We start from the raw sequence: 20,575 nt of genomic DNA on the forward strand, positions 1-20,575 counted from the left end.
CTTCCCGTTAATCCACGTGTATTAAAATGTACAACAGTTAACAGCTTGATCTACTTTTCAGAGAATTACTAACCCTTAGATGTGAACATAGTAAACACATTAAATAAATTACCTGAAAAAAATCACTTCTGCTTTTGAGTTGTTTGGGTGATGACCCCCCCCCCCCCTTTGTTCACAAGTGTCTTAACTTCCGGGCAGAGATAAGCCGTTCATTATTTCAAGACGGACCATTTGGTGTTGGTACCCGTATTAAAAGGAATAAACAAGGTTCAAGTTAAAAAATACATTTTGAGGATTACCGGTACCCTTTGTTGAATGCTCCTTAGAATCGATAAGGAGCATAAACTCTAATAACATTTGATACAAGTAGAGTGCCATTAGTGAATTAGAGGCTGAACATATGCACTATAGTCTATGATGGAATGGGGAAGGTTAAGAAGTATTGTTGTTTACGACTTAAAAGGAGAGGAGAAAAGGCAAGTTAATTTACAATCTGTAGGGTTGCGGTTAGTAAAACCTGAAAGGTTCAAACCTTTCCCTGTATCTGTAATAGTCACCAAACAAATCAAGGGCGTAGGAACCGGGGGGCTGGGGGCGCTATCCCCCAGTGAAAAATATGGGGGGCGGAAGTATCATTCCGCCCCCCCCCCCCCGCTTCGCAAGTCAGAAAACCCCTTTTTCATTTCCAAATGAGAAAAAAATCTCATTTGGAGCATCAAATTGCATCTAAGCCAGGTAAAAATGCAAAATTATTTACAAAATGGAGTGGGTGTTGAAGTGTGCTATATTGCACCAAATTGCATCTGAGGCCACCTGGAATGCAAAAAATATCCAAAGGGGAAGGGGACTCCACTCCCCAGGCCGGCCATCAGTCTGCAGCCCCCCCCCCCCACTCAAAAGTACCTTCCTACGCCACTGAAACAAATACTGTTAGCACTCGGTTGTGTGGATAATGATGTACATATCAGCGTTTTTCCTAAGGCGGGCGTAGGCTTAACAACGGCGAAGTCCCGCACAAGGTAATAGGAAATTCAAATGGAAACAGAGAACGGACAGCTAATATTTGACTTATTGTTGACATTGTCCCCTATGTGAGAGGACTAAACAAGGTTTATATGTGATCGTTGGAACATATGATAGAAGTTAGGGAATGGTAGAGGAACTCGATTTTACTGTGACCACTTACAAGGCAAAATATATGAAAATCAAGCAAGTTTTCGCATTCACTTACGGCGTTGTCATTTGTATACGTTATGTGTCTGACTTGCAATCTTGTGCAATGTACTGATGTACTTATGATGTACTAATGTACTTATATATATATATTTATATATATATATATATATATATATATATATATATATATATATATATATATATATATATATATAAAATAGCTTGCCATACTTTCCTCACATACTCTACTTCTAATACTATTCTTCATTGTTTGTCTATAGTTATTAGATTATTATATATTATTTGCTTTGAAATTTTGATAAGGGTTCACGGGCAGGGGCGGACTGGATCTTAAAACCGGCCAGGGCATTTTCACCTAGACCCGCCCATTATTCATTGATATTGATATGTTATACTGACTAGTGTTTGCCATCCTACCTGAGGCAGGGTTTAAGGGGAGGGTTTACCCCTTTGAGATTTTTTTTTAAATTAAGGAATGCCTAGATGCAAAATGGTGCTGTATTTCTCAATTTTGTAGGTAACAATAATCTTTCAAAAAAGACCCAAAAATAATTTCCCAGAAGCAACACTTGATTAAACTAAGAAAAGTGAAAAACGTAAACAAAAAAGACAAAAATATGTTTTAGACTGAATTTTATTAAGTTTTTCAAGCATTTTGTGACAACATGAAAAAAAGGAAAAAAAAAAACTGAAACCTAAATAAAATCCACTAAAACATATATGTTCAATAACACGAACACACGTCATGTCTACGAGAGTAAGAGCCTACGCAGTTCGCTGCTTCTGGCATCCACACTATCAATGATATTTTTAGTGTCAAGTTTGGCCAAGATCTTTTTTCCCACAGACATCAACATGAACGCCTCAAGATGTTCGTCGACGACTAACATTCGTCTAATTTTGATAACCAAAACACCAGGGGCGTATCCAGGATTTTCTAACCCGGGGGGCGCGAATTACTATCTAAGCGGAGCGCCACCATCGGTTGGCGCGGAGCGTACAAGAAAATTTCTGGTTTTGATACCCCCAGATCACCGGAAATGGCACTTCTCGGGCTTGAAAATGACCAACCAGATGTACACTTTTGCCTGAGAACCAAGTATTTCCCAACAGTTTTTTTTACCATCCATAACCTTTTTGAAGATTGTCACCAGTCACACATCATGTTCGACCTCATTGCATGTCCTGTGGATCATTGCTTTTGTAGGTGATTCTACGTCACGGCCCACAATATCCGAAAGCCCCACTTTTCAAGGTTTTAAGACCATTATTTGTTCAGAATTTGAAAATTCACATTTCTCGTGAATAAAATCACTTCAAAACATACCCATAATGTTGCACAAAATTCAATCTATGGACAACCAATATAGAAAAACCTCCTTAAACCCCCAACAGACAGGTCAAAATTGCACGAGTAGAGGGAAGTTTGATGAAGAATGTTGGTCAGGAAATTTTCGAAAATTGAGACACAGTTAATTTATTAGTGTAGAAACATTAAAACCTCTTGTAACGGCTATTATAAAACTTCGTTGAAGGATATGAAAATACCAGATATTTCCGATATCAGATATTTCGAAACCGAACACTACACACATAGGCGTAGGAGGCGCGGGCTGCAGCCCCCCCCCCCCCAACCAATTTTATTCCCCTGAAATTCGGGCAATATGCTGAGAATTTTTCCGGCACCTACTAAAAGAAAAATAAATAGCAATGATGTAGCTTAAGGAAATGAATAGTTAAAAAATGATCTCCTTGGTAATTAAAATAAAGTTCTAAGCTTGGCCGACTAATTCGCCATTACTACTGTAAAAGAGAGTTTTGATATAATTGGACCTGTATGCTTTTTCTACATCTACATAAGACATTTCGTTGTTTACATTAGCATCCGGCGGTATACTGCGCAACTTTCACGAACCGTACGGAACACGATGCCATTTGATGTAATGACCGATGCTTGCTTATATGATATTGACATTAACATGTTGAACACGCGAAAAATTTTGCTTATATTTTTCGGGCAAGTCGTTACAGCCCCCAAATCCAATTGGGCTCCTAGCTACGCCTTTGACTACACACATAGACAGTTTTGAGGCTGTTCATCCTGGAACATGCATTTTCATGCTCACTGATATGATGTGATATCTGCTCTTTGCTTTACAAATTCAAACAGACGTGTAGCGAGTAATTTGCCAAGGGAGGGGCGAAGCCTGTAGGCAAACTATCTAAGCGTAGCGCCACCGAGCTGGCGCGAAGCGTACAAGAAAATTTTGGCCGAAAATGTCTCCCAGAGCGCTGGAAATGACACTTCCCAGTCCTTGTAAGTTGCATCTAGGCATTGTCTATTTTGGAATTACTAGCGATATCATAAAGAAAATTTGCTCAGGGAGTGGGGGGGGGGGCGGTCGCCCCCTTCCCGAAATGCGTCATGTTCCCCGACGACTCGGTCGAGTTCAAGACCAGCCACAGTTGGTTCCATAGCACAATTGTAACAATTGTTTAAGGCGTCCATACACACACACGCGTTATGATAGACCATATATAGTATATATATATATAGATACATTAGTGGGAGAGGAAAAATGGAAACGTCAAAAATGGAGTTGTCAGTGTAAGGGGTAGGGTGAGGCGCACACCCCCTCCGTAATACTCGATCCGTCACTGGCTACCCTGTGTATATAATAGGGGTCAGCGTTGTAAGTATGACTGTTCCTCTCTCTCTTCCAGAGGTCTTGGCGTTTATCTTCTACTCCCTCCTTTTCTCCTTTTTCTCTCTTTCTTCTTTTTCTTTTCCCTTCCTTCCTCTCCTTCTTTCTTTTCCCCCTCTTTTTCCCTTTTTTTCCCTCTTTTTTTCTCTCCTCTTTTCCTTACCCGGGGGGGGGGGGCTCGCCCCCAACGCCCCCCTGGATACGCGCCAGAACACCCTACCGTAGGCCTATGTGGGTCATTTTTATTCATACATAATCTCTCAGGAATTAGCTACTGAGTGATATCCAAATAATCTAATAAGATTTTACCTTTTTAACTTCGTTTTCTGGAGGGGTTGCCAATAGCACGTTCTTTTGTTACGAACTAACAGACTAACATGGTGATTTCATGAGCTGATTCCCACAGTTAAAAATATATTTCTACACAGCCCGTCTGTATTCAAATTAGCTATTGTGAAAATGGGCTGTAATTTTACCAGGCTCCCTAGCCCACCGGGCATTGCCCAAATGCCCGTGTGGCCAGCCCGCCACTGCTTAGACAAGCCATAGTGTAAGTTATGCTACTATACACGGTGTAAACTCTATTAGTTGGGAATCTCCTTGCTCACACCGTGCATGGGAACTAAACACAGTTACATGCCACCGCATTTACAGATATCCCCGGAAAATCAACGAGAATGGCGGTAAGCTTTCATTCCGGAGTTGTAATGGCAGAAAAGGATCAAGAAAAACAGAGTTATCGTTCACCATTAGTTGCTAGATATGCTTCTAAAGACATGGTCTACAACTTCAGTGACGCGAAGAAGTTTTCGACTTGGCGAAAGCTGTGGCTAATATTAGCGAAGTCTCAGAAGGTGAGGATTACGTTAATCGCTCTTACCAGCCTTAGCCTAGCCTAGGTAACACTGGTTAGGCTTAGTAACATGTACAAAAGGACCCAGCCTACTCGGACTACACCTGTACTCGGGATAGCGTTCTCTGAGTCTGACAAAGCCTCACCATGGAATACACTCCAGAATGATTGTGCTTCCTATGCGGTGTATAACTAAGCCTAACTTTAGGCTATGAGTTTGTGTAGCTCTTGTTAATGAAAGTAGTGTTTCAACAGTATAACTATATAAGCTGCCCTTTTTTCCTTGTTTATATAGAGTCTAGGCTATGCATTTGTCCATTAGCAATAGCAGCTCTAGGCCTACAGTAGTCTTGAGTTGAGTCATACAAATGTGCTATTTAAAGCTGTCCACAGCAGGCCTAGCCAACAGTGGCCATACACTGTAGCAAGATATTTTTTCTATGGATCTTTATGGCCTGAACAAAGTGTAAACATAACTTCCCTGTTCCCAAGCAGCCTCTCATGATCTCCCCCAAATTATCTGTTAATCGCCCAACAAATTTACTATGCAATAAGGTTATCTTGGTCATATACAGTATGCTATATGCCTAATTCTCATCATAAAATAATGTTTCTCTCACATTTCATAGAAAGTAGGTTTGAACATAACAGATGTGCAGTTGAAAGAAATGGAGGAAAACATTGACAACATTGACTTCAAGATGGCAGCAGAGGAAGAGAAAAAGAGAAGACATGATGTGATGGCTCATGTCTACACATTTGCTCAATGCTGTCCTGCTGCGGCACCGATTATCCATCTTGGAGCTACATCATGCTATGTAGGAGACAATACGGTATTTATATGATTTCTAAATCTTTTTTTTTTTTTTTTAACATTGCGAACATTGCGATGTAATTGCGATCCCATGCCTTAAGTGACTGTTAGGAGTGCAGTTTATTGCACTCTGTAAGAAAAAAAAATGTTTTATCTCTATTGCGTCATGGACTCCAGTCCGCTATATTTAGTCTCTTTAAAATGTGATCGGACAACCTCACCTGTAAGATGTCTTAAACACTATTCTGAAAAGATGATTTTGTTTTTCAGGATGCAAACTCAGTACACATGAAACAAATAAATACAAAATGTGACTAGCAGCTCAACTTGAAATGGAAAGTCTTTGTGACAACTCAAAGTATTTATTAAATCAACAATGGTATTTCAAAAACTGAAAAAGAGGTCACTTGCAAGCATGTACATTATGCAAGAACACATTTTGGACCTTCAAGTTTAAAATCATTAGGACTAACCGTACAGTGGATTGCTGTAAACAAATATTTTTTATGGACCTTAAGTAGTAAAAATCGTTACAATACTTTTTTATAAATATGTACATACCAAAAGCCATATACTTTAATAGAAATGTGCACACCACCCATTCTCGTGTTATATGAAACCATTGTTTGCTCTTATCAACAGGACCTTATTGTTCTGAGGGATGCGTTTGACATAATTCTCCCAAAACTTGCCAGATGCATCCAGAGATTATCTCAGTTTGCAAGGAATTATAAAGATTTACCAACATTAGGATTTACACACTATCAGTAAGTATTCGACCAGTTCTGTATCTGTGTTGTCTCGTCCTATCATACTTTACATACAGGTTATCTGTATCTGTGTTGTCTCGTCCTATCATACTTTACATACAGGTTATCTGGATCTGTGTAGTTCCTGTCCTGTGTTATTTCTGTATCTGTGTTGTCTCGTCCTATCATACTTTACATACAGGTTATCTGGATCTGTGTAGTTCCTGTCCTGTGTTATTTCTGTATCTGTGTTGTCTCGTCCTATCATACTTTACATACAGGTTATCTGTATCTGTGTTGTCTCGTCCTATCATACTTTACATACAGGTTATCTGGATCTGTGTAGTTCCTGTCCTGTGTTATTTCTGTATCTGTGTTGTCTCGTCCTATCATACTTTACATACAGGTTATCTGTATCTGTGTTGTCTCGTCCTATCATACTTTACATACAGGTTATCTGGATCTGTGTAGTTCCTGTCCTGTGTTATTTCTGTATCTGTGTTGTCTCGTCCTATCATACTTTACATACAGGTTATCTGTATCTGTGTTGTCTCGTCCTATCATACGTTACATACAGGTTATCTGGATCTGTGTAGTTCCTGTCCTGTGTTATTTCTGTATCTGTGTTGTCTCGCCCTATCATACTTTACATACAGGTTATCTGGATCTGTGTAGTTCCCATCCTGTGTTATTTCTGTATCTGTGTTGTCTCGTCCTATCATACTTTACATACAGGTTATCTGTATCTGTGTTGTTCCTGTCCTGTGTTATTTCTGTATCTGTGTTGTCTCGTCCTATCATACGTTACATACAGGTTATCTGGATCTGTGTAGTTCCTGTCCTGTGTTATTTCTGTATCTGTGTTGTCTCGCCCTATCATACTTTAAAACAGGTTATCTGGATCTGTGTAGTTCCTGTCCTGTGTTATATCTGTATCTGTGTTGTCTCGCCCTATCATACTTTACATACAGGTTATCTGGATCTGTGTAGTTCCTGTCCTGTGTTATTTCTGTATCTGTGTTGTCTCGTCCTATCATACTTTACATACAGGTTATCTGGATCTGTGTAGTTCCTGTCATGTGTTATTTCTGTATCTGTGTTGTCTCGTCCTATTATACTTTACATACAGGTTATCTGGATCTGTGTAGTTCCTGTCCTGTGTTATTTGGCTCCTTCCTCTTCTTTGTTTTTTTTCAATGTTCAGTAAGTTCTTATATTGTATCGTAAGTGGTTAAGTTGAATGTATAAGATTAGCCTGCATACCTGGTACAGGCATCTTATACCCTGTCAAATCCTGTTTGTAGCACTGGGCATTTGTTGGGAACTTTGGGAAGAAGGACAATGTCCCTCCAACTTTTGTCCCTACCACCACCTACCAATGCCCAATTGGCAACTACATACACTTAGTGACATAGTGTGAAGTCATGTCAGTTCCTGTGTACTGTATGATAAATTAGCAAAGTTAGTGTTAGACTCAGGTGACCATATCTTACCCAGGAATGCAATACTCCCAGTCAAGTTGACATCAAGGGTTAGTAACTGCATTGTACTTCTAATGGAAGGTATTTAGAGGGTCTCTCAGTGTTTATGGTGATCCTGTATACATTTCAAATGCCCAAGGTGAGAACATCTCATGCAGAAAACGAGCATTTTGTTTGAGATAGGAATTCAATGCCGTAACCAGTTGGCCGTAACATTGAAGGTTGTCAGAAGCCTCTTCTATTTTATCACTAGGTGCAGCGTGATGCTTTGCTTAATATAAAATTAAAGGTGAAAATTATTCCATGATCTGAGTAACCTTTGTCAAGTTTACGTTTGTAGCCTACTACAGTAGTAAACAATCTCAGCTTAGCCTAGGCTCAAGCTATTCCCTATGAATGTGAGGCCAAGCAAGTAAAAATTGTTATAATTCAGGGCCTTTTAATAAAGATTTTCAGGTGTATCCCAGGGATGGTACATAAAATCCGAGGAAATGCCCAGGGAAGCTTTTGATCCAGGGGCCGTCCCTGGACACAGGGCATCTTGGTCACTTTCAGATGTTTGACCACTGACAGCGATGTGATTGCTTGGATTATTGAATGCCTAGGTTTCAGGAAGAGATCATTTTCAGTTGATTAGGTAGATTAATAAATGATGGTAGTAACTTGTTTAAATAGTTTGTTTTATTTGAACATAAATTTTTCTTTTTATTCCATGTTATGTTTCAGAGTAAAAAGAAAAACCTGCACCTTTCTTGAGTTACTGGCATTAATTGTTAAACATTCCTCTCTCTCCACCTCTCTCTCTCTCTCGTTCTTCAAAGACCAGCACAGCTGACAACCGTCGGTAAGAGAGCCTGTCTGTGGTTGTCGGACCTCTGCATGGACTTAAGAAACATAAGCAGAGCGAGGAGCGACATGAGGTTCCGAGGGGTGAAGGGGACCACCGGTACCCAAGCAAGCTTTCTTGCTCTCTTTGACGGAAATGCTGAGAAAGTTGAAGAATTAGATAGACTTGTGACAAGTCTAGCAGGCTTCGATGAGTAAGTGGTAACCAGTATCTTCTCTTCTTTTGAGAGCATCCAACGTAAAGTCGAAACCAGTTGTCAATTTCAGGCACTGTCTTTCGAGACATGCGAGTGTGATCGCACGCCTAGAATGGCCGTGTAAAATGCGATTTATCAGACCTTGTAAAAGTTCATAAGATAATAATCTGTTACTAATAAATTAAAATAATATAAAACTTGAATTATATACTTTTTCCTTTGATTTCATTCATGAACTCACCCCATTCTTGAATTGAGTCGTACATGTGTGATTTACATACCCTCGGGAAGGCCTGTAACCAAATTCTCAGAAGATGTTCGAACATTCTACTGTATAACCCTACACTAGGACAGAGCAATTGAAATCACCGACCGAGTATAAACGTGACACCTAACTATCTAAGGGAGTGCAAGTTGTAGCACACCCAACTATCTTGAGAAGTGTGATGTAACAGCAAATCAGGAATTTTTTAAAAGACAAGGCCCTGCACCTTTGCCTTTTGTATTTAGTATAATACTTCTGGATTTGTAACATCAGGGAATATTCAAATTTTAAAAGCGTCATGTAGCAGTTTTGTTGGCTCACAAGTTTTTCCTCTTTTCGATACTACGACACCTTTGTACGAAAACTGCTGTACATCTTTGCGCTTGTATAGCAATTTTTAGCAATTGGAATAGCAGGTATTCCCTGAATATGTGAATATTCATTGGCAGTGATATATTGTGCAAATGAACTGTAGTTTTGCATTTATTCTCATATAAGTATTGTGGTTGTATGGAATATTTAGGTATGAAGATGATGCTAAGACTCTACATAATTTTTTTTGGCTCACTTTGATCCTTTTTTCAGGGCTTACATTGTGACAGGACAGACCTACAGCAGAAAAGTAGATGTTGATATTATTGGTGCCTTAGCAAGTCTAGGTGCCTCAGTACACAAGGTAAAGAGAAAGACTAATATTTTTAAGGTCTATGTGTAGGGGGGGGGAAGGGTTGTATCCTCAACTATAGGACTGTGATATCCAAGCTTCACTGTGACATTTAGGAAAAAGGTTTATGGTAAAGTGTAAAGGTTGCATTCATAACATATTGATATGATCATAACATATTGATCAGTTGATATGAAAAAAAATATTTATTTAATTTGTGTAATCCAGTTTATTCATGTAGTCCAATTTTTGGTGAACTCTATACTCCCATTAAATGTCTAACATGTACTACAGTTTAGCATGTGTACTCCAGTTTAGCATGTGTACTCCAGTTTAGTATGTGTTCTCCAGTTAAGTATGTGTACTCAAGTTTCTATGTGTACTCCAGTTTCTCTATATGTACTCCAGTTTGGTATGTTCACTCCGGTTTAGTATGTGTACTCCAGTTAAGTATGTGTACTCAAGTTTCTATATGTGTACTCCAGTTTCTATATGTGTACTCCAGTTTCAATATGTACTCCAGTTTGGTATGTGTACTCCAGTTTAGTATGTATACTCCAGTTAAGTACATGTGTATTCCAGTTTAATATGTGTACTCCAGTTTCTAGTTGTACTCCAGTTTACTATGTGTTCTCCAGTTAAGTATGTGTACTCCAGTTTTGTATGTGTACTCCAGTTTAGCATGTGTACTCCAGTTTAGCATGTGTACTCCAGTTTAGTATGTTCACTCCGGTTTAGTATGTGTACTCCAGTTAAGTATGTGTACTCAAGTTTCTATATGTGTACTCCAGTTTCTATATGTGTACTCCAGTTTCAATATGTACTCCAGTTTGGTATGTGTACTCCAGTTTAGTATGTATACTCCAGTTAAGTACATGTGTATTCCAGTTTAATATGTGTACTCCAGTTTCTAGTTGTACTCCAGTTTACTATGTGTACTCCAGTTAAGTATGTGTACTCCAGTTTTGTATGTGTACTCCAGTTTAGCATGTGTACTCCAGTTTAGTATGTGTACTCCAGTTAAGTATTTGTACTCAAGTTTCTATATGTGTACTTCAGTTTCTATTTGTACTCCAGTTTAGTATGTGTACTCCAGTTTAGTATGTGTACTCAATTTTCTATATGTGTACTCCAGTTTCTGTTTGTACTCCAGTTTATTCACTTTTGTACTCACCCAAGAGTAGATGCTCTCCAGCCATTTCTCACTTTGTATTGTCTATCTTCTTTTCAAGATCTGTACAGATATCAGACTGCTGGCAAATCTGAAGGAATTAGAAGAGCCGTTTGAGAAGGATCAGGTCGGATCCAGCGCTATGCCTTACAAGAGAAACCCAATGAGGAGTGAGAGGTGCTGCTCCCTGGCCAGGCATCTGATGACCCTATGTATGAACCCCCTGCAGACCCTCTCTGTCCAGTGGTTTGAGAGGACGCTAGATGACAGTGCTAACAGGTAGGTGACAAACTAACTGAACATAGAGGTTTGAATGTGCAGTAACGAGTGCTTACAGTACTCAGAGATGAAGGGGAAATGTTACCTTCCGACAACCTGGCCAGGCATCTTGTGACCCTGTATATGAACCCCTTACGGACCCTCTCGGTGTGGTGGTATGAAGGTGGTTATGGATGGCAGGGTTGTGGTTAATAGGTGTCGATCCCTGAGTGTGTAGTGAGAGGTACAGAAGAATGAATAGCAAATGTGACTCTAACCTGGTCAGGCATCAAAATTTATCAAAACTGATTGCTTGAACCCCGAACAGAGCCTCTTCGTATAATGGGTTCTCAGAAATGAATAGCGAACGACACTGTTCTCTGGTCAGGCATCTGATGACCCATCGTGTACACCCTTTCATGTCATGTACTATGGTGTCTGACTGCACCCTCCCCTCTCCTCTCCTTTCCTCCCCTACCTCCCCTCTCCTCCCCAGCAAAACTATATTATATACTACTAACTAAGGCCTGGATAGCTCTGTTGGTGAAGAACAGAACTTGCATTCCTGAGGTCCCTGCTTCATATCCCAATTTGGGGACCTAATTTCTTTACCCTTTCAAACTTTCCTTTTCCTTTCAGGCGAATTTGTCTCGCTGAGGGATTTCTGGCTGCAGATAGCTTGCTGAGTATTTTGCAGAATATATTTGAAGGATTGGTTGTTTATCCAAAGGTGAGAGAGCCAACTGAAGAATTAATGCTGCATTTAATGATTAAAGAACTTTAAAAGAATAACGAAGGCAGGGATCAAAGACAATTTATATTATTCAGTCACCTCAAAACACTCTAATATTTGAATTTTAAGTGAACCGCTTCTTGTTCGACTAAGTATACTCGCTTTGAAAATTGGCTCCTAAGCCCTCACCACAGTACACAAGTAACCCGCCATTGATTATGTAAGGGGCAATTCTAAATTGTTCTCATTTTAATATGAAAACAACATTTAAAGGAAAAGTAATCAATTATTTTTTATAATTAGTTATTTCCACCTTTTGCTAAAACTTCAATTTGCTAGCTTCTGAATTGTGGTCGTTAAAATCATTATCCATGTTGAAATTTTAGACCGATATTTATTTCAACCTGTCTGTCTCAGTGACAAAAGACTTGACCTGTTATTGTGCCTTTTTGTTGTGCACATGCCAATTGTAAGGTCAAGGGTTATTCCAGTGGCTGAAGGTCATTGTTGACCAATATAGCTGGGAAGTTTCCATATTTTAATGAAAAAATCACATCTGTGTATCATTTTGTACTGTGGAGACGAAAATATTTTGTTTTCTTGTATAACATGAAAATCATCCATCCACAGAGGAAAATAATATTCTTACGAAACAGGTTGAATTTTGACAAAATTCTAAAATGAAGAGAACAAGGAGAGTTATTTAAAGGAAACATTCCCAATGTCCTAATTTCAATGATAAATTCATCAATAATACATTACTTGACCATTTGTTTGATGACATCACAGACCCCCGTACTGTTGCTCAACTTTCTGGAGTAAAAAACAAAACAGGTTTCATTCAATCGACCACATCTTGCATTAAGGCAATATAATAGAGGTTGGGTATTATATTTCTCTTGTAGCTAAAATATCACATTTCCTGCCACTGGATAATCCTTTCAATAATAGTATTGTTATTCTGACTTCTGAATCATTTGAATTTACTGGATATTAGAGGTTATTGAGATTAGTGACCAAACTCCCTAAAAATGAGCAAACCTACCAAAAAACAGTATATACTAAACAGTCTTAACACTTGCAGAGAAGAAAAAAAAATCTACAACCTATCTTTGTCTAAACTTATTTTTTATTTCCACACTTTCATACCACATTAACAGAGGATGGAAGTTGTAATTGTATCCTCTAATGTCTTAAGATATCTTCCGTAAGAAATTATTTTGTAGTCCCAAGTTTAGGCCGTTTCGATAATGATATCAAAATAATTGCATTGAAAGTGTAGAAAATCTTTGGACATTGACTTTTCAAGTTGATTGCATTAGCATATTACCTTTCAGAGATATTCGAAGTTTATATTGTTTCGTGTGTTTTAATCTTTTTAGGTCATAGAGAGACACATTCTACAAGAGCTGCCCTTCATGGCCTCTGAGAACATTATCATGGCAATGGTGAAGGCTGGTGGAAATAGACAGGTGAGGATATGTTATAAGGAGATTAAAGGGGAAAATGGTGGAGGGGAGAGGGAAGGGGGAGAATTATGAAGATTAGGGGATAACATATGAGCAGGAATGGTTACCATATGTTATTGCGATGAGAACATTATCATGGCAATGGTGAAAGCTGGTGGAAATAGACAGGTAAGGATATGTCACAAGGAGATTAAAGGGGAAACATTTGAGGGGGGGGAGGGGAGAGAAGAAAGAGGATTAGGGGATAACATATAGGCAGGAATGATTACCATACACAATGTGATGTAGGATGAGGTGGAGAAGGGGGTTAAAGATGGAGGAGGAGGTAGACTGAGGAGGTGGCAAAGGGGCGGGAGATGAGGGAGGATAGAAGAAGCGCTGAGGAGGAACAGTTACCAGGAGGCAACAGACAGGTAAAGATACACACAAAGCAAAATACTATGATGATGAGAGTAGAAATGGAAGAACTATGTTGCTAATTCTAAGGTGAATTTTAGGAAGAGAATTGAAGTAGGTTGGGAGACACAGACAGGAGTAGAAATGTTCTCAATACATTGGCAAGAGATTGGTGGTGGAATGATGATCTAAAGAGGTAAGGGTAGTAGCGTGGTGGAGATTTCATCAGCGTAGAGCAGACACTTTGGCCAAAAATATGTGATGGTTTTAGGAGGAGTCTAGTAGTGGGTGGTGGAGGAAAAAGGTAAAATAAGTAAACTTGTAATGGAGGAGGTGAGGGGTGAAGATGGGTTATCATAAAAGGAGGCGGGGGATGGAGGACAGAGAAGGGGAACTGGTCAAGGCCCGGTGAATTGGACGGTCAGATCTATCTTATCATATGAAATAAGTAGGAGGGCTAAAGAGGAGGTGGGATTGCCAAGACTTGAAGAGAGTGAGAGACAGAACTACAAGAAGGACTGACATGAAAACAGACAAATAAGTCTCCAGTTTTGTGATCGATTGACCTTCAAAGACCAGGGCTGGAGCAGTTTCCCGGTTCTTCCAGCTTGGAACTGGTTCACAACTAGGTCCTCCAAGGCACCACCAACAGATAGAGGTTCCTCGAAGATGCAGATTTTTCTCTTGATTGCTAAAGGTGCTAGTTTGGTCTGAGACATCTAATGCAGTGGTTGGACAACCGGACCAACTGGTTGTAATTTATGTCCTGGTCTTCCCCTCCTCAAGGCTCTAATAGAAAGATGGTATATTTTCATGACATAGACTATTTCAATAAGAACCATTGACATTAGGCAGTCAGACAAAGTGATAAAGATTTACAAATTATTTCCCTCTTCTTTCAAAGGAATGTCACGAACACATCCGAACTCTTTCACAAGAGGCTGCTGCAGTAGTGAAGCAGGAAGGAGGGGATAACGACCTGGTGGAGAGGATTAAGAGAACGGATTACTTTAATCCCGTCAGGGATCAACTCGATCAGTTGCTGCATCCAAAATCATTCGTAGGCAGGGCTCCAGATCAGGTCAGTTGTTGCTGCTTGTTTTGGCCATCTTGTTGGACAGTATTGCTGCAATAATTTGTTACACTAGGTCATATTTTGCTCTTCATGAGTTGTTTACAACCTTAAAACATCTGATTTGCATGAACTGTTTGAACATGTGACATAATTATATGAAACATGACCAATTCCTCTTTTAAATGCCTGATAGTAACAAAAATCATATATTTTGAGAATTATGTCAAACTAAACAACTAAACAAGAACTAAAAAATTAAATAAATAAATAAAATCTAAATTGGTTTTGTTATCACCCAGCATATCTTATTTCGATCTATTCTGTGATTGTACATCAAGTTTGGAGTAGTGACGAAGGTCTCAGATTTGTGAATTTTGTTTGGAGAACTTTGCAACTTTCTCTCTCAAAAATGCTGAAATTTTGTTTCTGTTAATTTATAATTCCCCTATATATTTAGAGAATAATCTGTTGAATCAAAATGTTATGCAAATGGCTTGCAATATAAAGTGAGTTTCTGCTCTTATGGTACCACTTTCAGTAAAATAAAACAAATTCTAGAATTTTGCTCTTATTTGTAAAAAACAAAAAAACAAATTAAGACCACTGATTTTGAGTGTTAGTAATTTTAGTAGTTGTACATTCCAATACTGTGGAAGATGTGTCTTTTTTTTACATATCAGATATTGTTTTATTTGTATGTCTGTGTGTCACCTGTTCGTCTGTATTGTACAGCTTTATTCACACCGTGGCCATTTAAAAAACGAGTTTTGTTATGTTCAGCCTGTATTACTTCAAGAGTATACAAGCCAATCACCATGATATTAGCTTGGTACTCAAATGGTCTGCCTGCTTCTTTCAGTAGGGATTAATTTATGCAGTATTCCATGGCAAACCGCTATGCAAAATGGTCACGTTGCTATGTATAAGTGTCAAGATATATGGCAATTTTTGTACGTAGGAATTATAATATTCAAATGAGAGAAGAAAAAAATACATAGCCTACCAAAACTGCTACATAATAATAATAATAATAATAATAATAATCAGCCTTTAATAAAAAAAATCTCTATATTTTTTTAAATTTGAATTTTTTAAATTAATGTTTATATTTTTATACTTATTAATATTTTAAAACTGCAATATAAAAATTTGAACACTCAATTACTTCCCTGTTTTAGGTCGTTCAGTTCATTGAGAAGGAGGTCTCCCCGGCTCTGCGACCATATTCTGAGGTTTTGGAAGGAAAAGCTGAGTTGTCTGTGTAATTTGCCGGCCATGATGGAATTCATCTTGAAGATGTAAAGTAACTTCATTCTCTCGACGTTGTCTATTTAGAGGCTGAAACACTCAGCATCTAAAACCGAAAGGTTTTTTTTTATTGTTGAGAGAACTTGGCAATTGGATTTTTGCAAAATGTAAGCACAGCAGCGACGATGTTTTTTTTTTTAGTCCCCAAACAAAACTTGTTATAACATTTGAGAGTGTGATTTACCCTTGCTGAAATATTGTCAAGTTTTCAAGAGACACGTCCGAATACTGCCGTGGGAAACATGCAACCGCCAATATGCTTGCAATATGCTCGACTTGTGATAACTTTACAGATTTAGGTATGGTGAGGTATGATGATCTGCCTGTCTGCAAGTTTTGTTAACCTTTCTTAAAAGAATTGTCTGGTAGCCATTAGAAGTTACCTTAAAAAACGAAAAATAATTTCTTAAACATGTTTTCAAAATATGAGAACGCTAATGTTGCGTTTGAGAGAGAAATTGATTTTTTAATTGTTTAGGATGGATATATCAATTATACTTTGAACAGTACAGAATGTGATGTCACCTTCCAAAATGCAGATTGCGACATAACCCACGCTCCATACAGTTCCTACAGTAATCACAACAAAAACCATGTTTGAATACAGATTAATTTCTGAATTTTCGGTGAAATTTCTTATAAATTATATATGATTTAAAAAAATCCTTAAGCCGTCATATATGTACTGCATCGATGATTTTGTGAGTTTTGTGTTACACAAGTTTGAACAGCAGACTCTTCGTTGTTTACACATCGCTCTATCCAGCTCCAACACGAAGAATGTTCCCATGTAGGCTGCTCTAACGTTACAACCGGAGAAGCTTAAGCTTCTTGGTACTACATTCTGCTCTGACATCTATTCTGCCAAGTTTCATATTTCGGTGTTCCAAATAGTTTTCAAGCTTCCTTTAACTGTAAAGTTGATCCTTGAATGTTATTTCAGCAATTTCAAAGAACTGTTTATGAACTGGTTTTAGTGGGAGAGTGTATTATGTACAACGCTATGTACGTATACCAACTGGGCATGGTAGGCTGTTTACGTATAAATATGTGAAAAATATATATGAATATTGGTGAAGTTCTCTCTGCTCTCAACATGCTAATCTCCTTATTGAGCCTCACTTCAAATTCAATGGATAAGGTGGTCGTGCATTTTTCTAGAATTGGCCCTTGTTTATGGTATTCCATGCCACATGAACTCATACATTGCCACTCACTGACCAGTTTCAAGATACAGCTTAAAGCCTTTCTCTTTCAAGGCGCATCTGAAGTGTGTCGTGATATTAGCGCTTTGTAAATACTGATCGCTTATTGATGTTTGATGATTGATAATGATGATAGAACTGAGGTAAACAAGTTCTATGTAAACCTACTGTACTTCATAGTACACTGCAAATACATGGGAACAGCCATATTCACATTCCTGTGAGATTGTCTCTTGGAGGGATTTTCTTCATCATCTGAAGAAATTAAAAAACTGAGGAAGAAATCAAGCTAAGTAAAGAACTTGAAAATAAACTTCTGTCAATCTAAACTTTGTACCTGTAACTGAAAAGGATTTTTTTAGCTAGTCCTTAAATATTTATACCTAAGCTTCTCACTAGCACTGTCCTTGCCATAGTAAGACAAGTTTCCATCATAATCTGGATCTGATAATAATCACTGAATTTAACTTTCCTTCTTTACCCATATTTATTTTGAACTCATGCCTCTGACTGTTGGTAGTGTTAACACAAAGAAGCAGATCAATTCAAAAGATGTGATATATGGTATATGTGGTGTATAGTGGGTATTGTGGTGGGTATCGTAGCGTAAATATAAAACTGAAATATATGATTAGTGGTGGGGATAGAACTGAGGTAACAAAAGTTTTCTCTTGTTGTATGAATTCAGATAAGATTTATGATGAATTTGTTGGCATACATTGTCATAATTTGGACCTTATTGGGGAATTGTCCAGCCATACATATTCAAGGATACAATTACACCTTCCATTCTCTGTTAATGTGCTATGAAATTGTGGAATGTTTTGAGAAAGATGTTTTGTGGATTTTTTTGTACATTTATCTCTGCAAGTGTTAAGTCTGTTTAATATATAACTGTTTTTGGTAGTTTTGCCCTGTTTAGGGAGTTTGGTAACATATAAGTTGAGGTCCTTCAATAAAAACATATCTTGATAGAACAATAAGGCCACCCTAAGTAACTAGTCAACTTCAATATAGAGCATTTAATGTCCAAACAATTTGATGTAAAGTATTATTCTTCCATTGCAAGACTTTGAAATTACTGCCTTATTTCTTTACACCCAGATGTAAATTATTGTGGGACAAAATTAACAGCTCATGTTTTTTCAGGAAAAATGATCTTTCCTTTCATTGCATTATTTCACCAGATTGTTTCAAATTAATGTTTAAAAGCACAAAAAAACTTCATGGCATCTATGCATACCTTGTTCAACTTATTGGCCATTCTCAGTTACTGTACATGTGTGATTCCAAAAATGGGAAATTTTCTGGTTTACCTTTTTGAAACGTTTCCTGAGATGGAACAATATTCTGTCTTGTGTTACATTAATTTACACTAGGTGACCTTTGTCCAAGATAATAAAGTTCAGTTGACCTCACTCTCTTTGTTTAGTAACTGAGGTCAGAAAAGGGTCAGTAACTGGCAGATTTGCCTAAAATATCATTGGAAAATATCTCAGTTTGTTAGTTGGCCTAGGAAGACTTACTTCTCATGCCATTTCATTAATACATTGTCTGTCTCAACAACCACCAATGATTAAACTGGTCTACCTCTGTAAACCTGTGAAAATCTTGATTACTCATAACTTGGGGGATTTATTGTGTGTTCTTCTTTAGTTTTGTATTTAAATAAGGACAAACATTTAGGACTTGCGATGGGAGGATGTGTTTTTTTTTGAGGGTGGGAAAAGTATGTTAAGGATTAAGTTTACAGGATAATGTAAGGTTGTGTAGTTTCATTATTTTGAGATTTTAATCCAATTATATTTTGATTTAAATGTACACGATTTTGATTGGTTTTTATTTACGGTTTCGGTGATCTTTCCTTACCCAACGGGGATGCTAGCAAGACTCTTGCTTGATAAATGCAATCCTCTTTCATGAGTGAGCTATAATATAAGTGGTGTTAGATTAACACTTAAAAGAATAGTGCAGGTCAAAATGTGTTTTTGATATGTTACAGAGGAACATAATCTAAGCATTCTAGTTAAATTTGCATTCAATTACTATGTACTGTTTTTGAGATATTGACAGTTGAAGTTATCTGATATTCTACCAAAAGTGAACTTGAAGCAAACAGGTGTTATGTCATAGTTACACACTGACAAATAATGTTTTGTTTGTTCTTTATTTTTTAGTCTATTGATTTCACCTTGGATTGGATAGGGGTTACTAGTTTGTCGAAAGGGGATGTGAAGATTATAAAATAGCAATACTTCTGGTACATTCACATAGTGGATGCATCCAATTGTGGGGTTTAAAATTCGACGAAAATTTTAAAGGAAAACAAAACATATTTTTATCAGTGGGCAACAATGACGTCACACTTGTTTGCTCCAAGTTAACTTTTGGTACGAAAGGTGGCAACTACAACTGTCAATATCTCAAAAACAGTAAATTTCACCAGAATGCTTAGATTTTGTTCCTCTTTTAACATTTCAAAAAGAAATTAAGAGCTGGACTATTCTTTTAAGCTTTAATATACAAAGGATAACACTCAGCGTACCTCAGGTCATTTTTTATTCAAACCTGGAAGTATTTCAACATCTCATATACCTGTAAATCTCCTTTTACCTGTAATACAATGGTATAGTCTGCATAATCATGGACTTCCCAACTATATCTACATTTAAAACTTCTATTAGAAAGATTTATAAAATGCTAATGTTAGAACTGACAAAACACCTTTTTGTTGAAAACTAATGCACTAAACAGTAGCCAGAGAATTTGTTTTAAAATATTCCACTAGGTGATATGAAGATAATTAAAAATGCTCCATTCTGTATGTGGGGAAGAGAATGGATGGGGGGGGGTTTAATAATTTGTTCTTGCTGTCTGCCCAGATGTACAGTCTTGCTGTGTTAGGCAGTCTACAGTTAGGAATATCCTTAATTTAGGAAACTAATGTAGTACGTGCATAATTTATTCGAAAATGGCCTTCCCCATCGCCAATAGCCAGAATGACGAATTAATGTTCCTTCACCAAGGTGAATAAAATAATGAAGTGAATATAATACAAGCCCCTTGTCCCATTATGTTGGATCTGCGGCCATGCGTTTGTACTGAAGGTCTTTTCTAGCACGTAGTTGGAATTACAGAACATTTTAACGCATCCGCTAATATATTACGATACCTTGATATGTAATCCTT

The 20,575-nt window shown here is 37.7% G+C and overlaps 1 protein-coding gene across 1 annotated transcript; it reads left to right on the forward strand.

Annotated features, from left to right (window-relative positions):
* Positions 1 to 4,533: 4,533 nt before the first annotated feature.
* Positions 4,534 to 18,597, forward strand: LOC139959798 (adenylosuccinate lyase-like). The gene is made up of 10 exons (XM_071957651.1): positions 4,534 to 4,756; positions 5,385 to 5,588; positions 6,212 to 6,336; positions 8,621 to 8,839; positions 9,693 to 9,783; positions 11,004 to 11,221; positions 11,840 to 11,930; positions 13,316 to 13,405; positions 14,703 to 14,879; positions 16,052 to 18,597. Exons 1-10 carry the CDS (start codon positions 4,580 to 4,582, stop codon positions 16,136 to 16,138), a joined length of 1,479 nt encoding a protein of 492 aa, XP_071813752.1. The 5' UTR covers positions 4,534 to 4,579; the 3' UTR covers positions 16,139 to 18,597.
* Positions 18,598 to 20,575: the final 1,978 nt, after the last annotated feature.

This window comes from Apostichopus japonicus, chromosome 19 (assembly GCF_037975245.1).
Source record: "Apostichopus japonicus isolate 1M-3 chromosome 19, ASM3797524v1, whole genome shotgun sequence".
NCBI lineage: Eukaryota > Metazoa > Echinodermata > Holothuroidea > Aspidochirotida > Stichopodidae > Apostichopus > Apostichopus japonicus.

What these genes read in the sequence shown, in the direction of transcription:
- LOC139959798 (XM_071957651.1), top strand. Translation starts at nt 4,580, where the DNA reads ATGGCGGTAAGCTTTCATTCCGGAGTTGTAATGGCAGAAAAGGATCAA. An exon ending in TATTAGCGAAGTCTCAGAAG is followed by an intron (nt 4,757 to 5,384) that starts GTGAGGATTACG and finishes CACATTTCATAG; the next exon opens with AAAGTAGGTTTGAACATAAC. An exon ending in GCTATGTAGGAGACAATACG is followed by an intron (nt 5,589 to 6,211) that starts GTATTTATATGA and finishes TCTTATCAACAG; the next exon opens with GACCTTATTGTTCTGAGGGA.